The sequence below is a fragment of the Gymnoscopelus braueri genome, assembly GCF_963280865.1.
Source record: "Gymnoscopelus braueri genome assembly, chromosome: 16".
Classification (NCBI taxonomy): Eukaryota; Metazoa; Chordata; class Actinopteri; order Myctophiformes; family Myctophidae; genus Gymnoscopelus; species Gymnoscopelus braueri.
In genome coordinates this window covers 46,724,886-46,732,385 of record NC_137616.1, presented here as the reverse complement: position 1 = coordinate 46,732,385, position 7,500 = coordinate 46,724,886, and the positions used below count along the sequence as shown (strand labels likewise).

The window sequence follows — 7,500 nt, the reverse complement described above, 5'->3', positions numbered from 1 at the left end:
ACCACAGTATCAGACTGTGGTTGTACCGGTCAGCTCCCAGTATTAGACTGTGGTTGTACTGGTCAGCTCCCAGTACCACAGTATCAGACTGTGGTTGTACTGGTCAGCTCCCAGTACAACAGTATCAGACTGTGGTTGTACTGGTCAGCTCCCAGTACCACAGTATCAGACTGTGGTTGTACTGGTCAGCTCCCAGTATCAGACTGTGGTTGTACTGGTCAGCTCCCAGTACAACAGTATTAGACTGTGGTTGTACCGGTCAGCTCCCAGTACAACAGTATATTAGACTGTGGTTGTACTGGTCAGCTCCCAGTACAACAGTATCAGACTGTGGTTGTACTGGTCAGCTCCCAGTACAACAGTATCAGACTGTGGTTGTACCGGTCAGCTCCCAGTACAACAGTATCAGACTGTGGTTGTACCGGTCAGCTCCCAGTCAGTACAACAGTATCAGACTGTGGTTGTACTCGTCAGCTCCCAGTACAATATCTCTAACTGGTGTCCAGCCAGTTACAATATCCAGACCATTTATTTACGATGTCACAGGTTCAAGACCGGGCTTGTTGTCATCCTATCACCATAGCAACCATTCTGTCCATAATAATAATAAAAGTCAAAGTGTGGTCCATGGACCTCCATGGGTCCCTGAGGGGGTTCCAGGGGGTCCCCAGCTAATTGTTGATTGTTAGGAACCAAACGGACCTTTACAGAATATGTAACTCTGAGAGAGTACACATGGAACCAAATGGACCCTTACAGGTCTGTAACTCTGAGAGCGTACACATGGAATCAAATAAAAAAAAGTGAAGCACTGTCATAAATGAGACGACGTCTTTGCAAAGCCACCCTGCTTCCATCTTCACCCAATCCAATCCAATCCAATCCAATCCAATTTATTTATAGAGCACATTTAAAACAACAGTGTTGACCAAAGTGCTTCACAAAAAAAATTAACAAACAATAAAAACACAGTAATCACAATAACTCACAGTCATAATACAGCAATAAAAACAGAAATAGGCATAAAGGGTTAAAATATAGCATATTAAAAAAAAAACACAAGTAGGAGGTGCTGAATGTGCTGTTTTCCACCTCCAGGGCGTCGCCAAATTTCCGGAAAATTTCCAAAGGTTTCCACAAGGAAGTTAAGCTCAGGAATTTCAGGAATTTAGGAAATGTCCCCAATTTCTTTTTATTTTGGGGTGGGGTGGGTGTGGTGGTGGGGGGGGGGGGGTTAATGTATGTATGGATGGATGATAAGTATGTCCATTTAACCACTTTCAGCTTGGAATCCTTGTTTTGGGCATGTAGAACAAAATAGAAAAAGGACTGGAGAGAAAATACATCTACAAAATCACATGGTGCAACACGTCATCATGAGGTGACGTGTGGAGATCTTGCAGATCGGCTATTTTCTCTACTTTGGCGGATTAGCGTTTTAGTAACTACATTAATGGAGTTAACCCATTAAGCATCTGCATATGACATGGCAAACAGAGCCTGAGCAAATGACGCCTATGTTGACTCCCGTTCATCAGCAGGAAACGCACAACGTACATTATTTCTAAAGGTGATTGGTTGATCATAAGGTGTTCTTCTCTGCAGGTGACAAGACGCCCCCTAGGGCCAACGCGGGGCGTGACAGGGTGGTTCAGCCCGGCGGTCAGGTGATTCTGAACGGCATAGAGAGCCACGCTGTGGCCGACGGAAGCATCAGCAGCTACCACTGGAGCCTGTTGGACGGAGACTCATCTGTGGTCATGGAGGTACCGTTAAACGCCCAGTTTTAACCCATTAAGACCTGAGTGAGCTTGTACATCTGCTAGTTTTTAACAGCCAACACTAAAATCTAAAATGACACCGATGCTTTCCCGGTTTCAATGGGATAAACACTTGAGTTTTAATTCGTTTTTCACCAAAAATAGCTGATCTACAAGATCACAATGCTTCGTGCTGGATACATTGTGAGCTTATATAGATCTGTTATTTTTGGTTTGCGGCACCCCTACGTGCAGCTAAGTAAAAAATCTGGCTTCATAATGGCCTTCTGAATTAGGGGTGTGAGTCTTTCAGTGTCTTTCTTGGGGTCACGATTCGATTCGGTGTAGATTCAGTGTAGATTCAGTGTAGATTCAGTGTAGATTCTCAAATCAAAATGATTCTTGTTTCAGAAGGTGATGGGCACTTTGAGATTTCCTGTAAATGAAAAGTGCGTTACAAATAAAATCTATTATTATTATTATTATTATGGGCCTAGGCTATAGCTACTCAGGAGAAAATGTTGTTTCTGAAACTGCGATTGCGATTCTTACATGAATTCATTCCCCACCACCGCTATTCTTAATCAGAATCAGTTTAAAAAATAAGGTAGTGTGTGTGTGTGTGTGTGTGTGTGTGTGTGTGTGTGTGTGTGTGTGTGTGTGTGAGCAGTCCAAAGATCCAATCTCCCAATCTGCTCACAGACTTTTCAAACATGTTTGATATTTATCTGGATCATTACTTCACGACTGATGTCGGAGTGGGGTGGCGTGTGACAGAGAGAGAGAGAGACACGTCTACAAGGAGACAGACGTGAGGACTTTTGACATTGCGACCTGTGGAAACAACCTATGGTTGTGGTGTCTTCCCAGCTGATTGCTGCTCATGTGGTCAGACTTGAGCGCAGGTGGGGCAGCAGTTAGGGGTTAAGCGTCTTGCTCAGGGACAACATCGACACTTTGCCGGGGCCGGGAATCGGACCTGGGACCTTCTGATTCTCAGGCGGCCTCTCTACCCATTCAGCTGTGGCCACCACCCCAAAACCACTGTCAGAAGTGGGATAGTTGGTCTGTTAACCCCTTGAAACCCCAGCATCCATAGTCTGGGGGGAACATTAGACAAAGAGATTTGGTGTAAACAGAAAAAAGCAGTCCAAGTAACTCGGTTCTAGTTTAAGTCTAGGGCAGGGGTCTTCAATGTGACCCCTTAGCTAAGAGAGGGATGAAGCAAGGACCCCCACTACATAATGTATAAACCTTTTTCACAGATATCATAGATTGCTTCATATACTGTAGACTTGTTTGACAACACTATTGTGTCAATTCATGTTTTTCTGTTTGTTTCAGACATTTAACCATTTAAAGGGCAAGACCACTTAGGTAGAGGTTTGGGTTGTGTATTTACCTTGCCATGATGTAACTCCTAAGGTGGACAAGAAATCAAAAAATGATCGCTCCATTGATTAGAAATTGATGATTCAAAATGCTCCTCATTGACTTACATTGTACAGAAACAGCTCTAAAAGTCACTCTTTTAGCATATAAATGTATAAATGACAATATAGAACATCACCAAACCCAATCCGGGTTGTCTTCCTAATATAAATAGCGAAATCAACAGGAAGTGAACATGTTTATTAAAAAAACAAACAGTACTGGGTTTGGTGATGTTCTATATTGTCTGAATCAGCTTCGTTTGCGTTCGTTTGCGTGCTAAAAGAGTGGCTTTTGAGAGCTGTTTCACCGTACAATATAAGTCAATGAGGAGCATATTTAGAATGATCAATTTCTAATCAATGGAGCGATTATTTTAGATTTCTTGCCCACCTTTTGGAGTTACATCATGGCAGGGTAACTTTGCCTTGCCCACCCAAACCTCTACCAAAGTGGTCTTGCCCTTTAAACCCTCAATACTTGGTAAACTTGACGTGGCTCTGTACTTGGTTTGCTATTTTTTCCCTCTAGTCTACACCAAACCGCGACATACCAAAGCCTTTACCACTTGTGCTATAACCACGCCCCCTTATGTGGCCAACGCGGAAGTGGTCTCTGCCTACAACAACTGCGGGCTATTTTTTTAGCCCGTATAGTTTTGGACCGCGACGGAGGCGCGCCGTCTCAAGCGAACTTGAGCCACCTGAGGCACCACCGAGCGAGCTAAAGCGAGCGAGTTGCCGAGTGCCGAACGTTGCGAAGTTCGCTTGGGGCCGACTCAGCGCCGTCAGAGTTACGTACCGATAGGGACAGAATAGTAAATCATGTTTTGGTGAGAGGGTTTGCCCCAACTGCCACTCAAAGTGGCTACTGGCCAATCACAGCGCGTCCTTGCACAAGTGGTATAGGTTTTGGGATGAACGCCACCAAACCTCTTTGCCGATCTACAAGCTCTACAAGCTTTAACTCGAGGCGTTGTGAGCTTGTAGATCGGCCATTTTTGGCTAAAGTTCTCCTCAGGATAGGGATGCTAGGGTTCAAGTGCTAAGGATAGGGATGCTAGGGTTCAAGTACTTAATGTAAACACAATTATCCTATCACACAAAGATTTGGCGGACCCCCTGTAGTAACCCTGAGGAACCCCTAGGGGTCCCGGACCCCCTGTTGAAGACCCCTGGTCTAGTTTAAGTGGTGAAAAGCACCGTCTGTTTACATCTGCTTCCTCGCGTGATACCATGAGGTGCTGTGTTGCTCTGCCAGACACCATAATCTTAATGCAATCACCATAATTTTTTTTAAATCTTCTAGTGTGTGCATAAGATCATAGAGAAGACAATCCTATATAAGATTATCCTACAGTGTGCGACGCAACCAGATTTCTAAATCGGTTAGGATCTTTTTAATTCCTGTGTTGTGATCCCATCATCCCAGCTTAAAATAGGGCATTGAGTTTGAGAAAGAGGGAATAATTATGGTTATAACAAGGTTTCTGCCTGAAAGAGTGATGATATAATAATAATCTTTATTTATATCTTTATTACCCAGACCCGTGGGTTTCCATATAAAAGAAGACGGCACATAATATGAAAAGAGACAGCAGTGTATAAATATATACAATATATATAAAACAAAACGGATCATTCAAGCGTTTTGAAATTGAGTACTTTTTCCACCACTGCTGGTTCTCGGACACATCAAGCCAGGGGCGTCGTTATGCGGGGGCTTCGGTGGCTATAGCCACCAATGTTTTATCCAAAGCCACCAATAAAATATATATATATATATATATATATATATATATATATATATATATATATATATATATATATATATATATATATATATATATATATATATATAATTATTTTTTTTATATATCCTAACCTAACCCTACCACTAACCCTAAAACCGAAATAAAGTAACAAAAAACGGGGGGAAATGTACCCAAATCCGCGAAAATTTTCGCGCGGGCTGGGGGGCACATGCATGTGTCCGTTGCCTGGGGGGCTAAGCCCCCAACCTAGTAGAGACCTAGCAACGTGTCTGCATCAAGCCGACACATACAATTGTACATCAGCTGTCTTAAAAGTGCATCACATGTAGGCACACCAGTGGACACAAACAATTCACTGGCACCATACCATCTGGGAATGTGGAGCAACAACCTCATAGCATCATTATAAGCCACTCTGAGCCTCTGCATACTCCTCACCCTGTACGAGTACCAGAGATGAGCCGTATGCAGAGGTGTGACATACTGTAGGCTCTGAACAGTGAACACTAAACATCAACAGGAGTCAGAACACGTCTGTATAAAACCAGCTGGTTGCAATGAACACAAATGTCATATTTACATTATTATGAACGCACTCTTTTTTACCACTTTCAACCTGGACTCCCTAAACAAATATATATGTTTATATTGAACAGAAATGCCATTTATATGTTATGTTCCTTATTCAATTTCCCAAAACAATGAAACCATTAATCGCTATTATTTGTATAACAATGAATTGTCAACAATAAATTCATGATCGTGACAGCCCTACTCAGTGAAAACAGCTTGTAGAAACCTTTGTATTTCCATATTTCTCCCTATTTAAACCTTTTATGTTTTTTTGTAACTTAATGCCCTTCTTCATCAGACATAATATCAGACATAACATATGGTTGCTGTCGGGCAGAAACCTCTTATCTCCATATTCTAGCGCGTTTAGTTTTTTTTCGTAAATTAACGCCCTTCTTGATCACACTACAGTGTCACACAAAAGCAGCAGAAGTAACAGATCCACAAGCTCCAGTTTTGAGCTTGTAGATCTGCTACTTTTAGCTATTTTTGAATTTGAATGCTGAAGAATCTTGGATACATGAGGTTTCCACCCGACAGACCATATAATAATCTCTGCTGTCTGGCAGAAACCAGCTAGGCTATGTCCAAAATATAAACTTTTTAGGAAAAAATCTACAAAATGTGTCTTCTAAATCCTGACAGTTTTCTGAAAACCGTTTGTTGCTATAATATCAGCGTTTCTCAAACCTTTTCACGTCAAGGACCACCCATGATTATATGTATTTGGTCGCGGACCCCCATCTCAAAACATTTTGTTCCAGGGACCCCCCAGAAGCAAAGATTAGAGTAAAAAATGTTCGCTTTAAAAAATATGCACAAATTTCATGATTTTTCAAAAATAGCAGATCTACAAGCTCGTAGCACGGTTGTAGATTTGCTATTTTTGAATAGCCAAAGTATAAAATATGGCTATAGCTACAATCTAAAATGACACTGATGGGTTCCCGGATTGAGTCGGATTTTTCCGTCCGACTTCGTCATTCTAATCAATGATGGAAAACACAACTATCTCCAAAGTTGGAGTTCAGCGGTTTGACCGACAGTTTGAGGATCCAATGGAGTTAGGAGGTTTAGTCAGAAGCGCGTTTTAATACTTTGCATTGGTTTGATATTTGTAAAAACCCACATACAGACGTAAAGGGTGTTCAATAGCACTGATTTATACAACAAAAAAAAAAATTTGAAAAATGGAGATGGCTGGTTTCTGCCCGACAGCAACGATATAATGTGAACGTAAACTTGTTTCTTTTTTCTTCAGAAAACGGAGCTGTTGGACCAGCTCGGTCTGTCCAACCTGCAGCCTGGACGCTACGTCTTCCAGCTGCAGGTCACTGACTCCAACCAGCTGTCTGCCACCGCCAAGGTCACCGTCCTCGTCCTCAGCCCTGAGCAGTCCCACTGTGAGTACTCATGGGAAATGTAGTCTTTAACATGGGTCCTCCTGAGCAGCGGTATTGTAGTCAACTGAAACTAAATGAAATAACGAAAACTTTAATTTGAAGGGAAAAAAAGAATTAGCTGGAATAAAAAATGTAATTGAGCTTTACAAAAAATATCTAACTAATAATAAATAATGCCTAAGTCAACAAAACTCATGTTGCCTAAGTCATGTTTATCTGCCTTTATTTATATCTGCCTAACTCTACTCTCCTAACACTGCTGATTCATCCTGCCTTATTGCCTATGTCCTCAGCCTATCTGAATGCTTGTTACATTCAAAATAATTTCTGCCCAAGTCAAACAAGTAGCCTCATAGCTTAATTGTCTAAGTCGGTTTTGGAATGTAACAAGCATTCTGATTGGCTTAGGACATAGGCAGTAAGGCACAATGGTGCAGCAGTGTTAGGAGAGTAGAGTTTGGCAACAATGTCAAATTGACCAAAAAGTTACTTAGAAATCTTTAATCATGGGGTGGCGCAGTCGGTAGCGCTCACAGCTATAAGGTCCTGGGTTCGACTC

The 7,500-nt window shown here is 41.9% G+C and overlaps 1 protein-coding gene across 2 annotated transcripts in view; it reads left to right on the top strand.

Annotated features, from left to right (window-relative positions):
- spint1b (serine peptidase inhibitor, Kunitz type 1 b) overlaps window positions 1–7,500 on the top strand; it is a 21,079-nt gene that overhangs the window by 2,032 nt on the left and 11,547 nt on the right. For both annotated transcript variants that reach the window (XR_013934751.1, XM_080453517.1), the window contains exons 3-4: window positions 1,606–1,766; window positions 6,800–6,941. Coding sequence is in view for 1 of the 2 variants with exons in the window: in XM_080453517.1 (XP_080309643.1) it covers window positions 1,606–1,766; window positions 6,800–6,941 (303 nt within the window). In the remaining variant the exon portion in view is untranslated. The remainder of the gene's footprint in view (window positions 1–1,605; window positions 1,767–6,799; window positions 6,942–7,500) is intronic.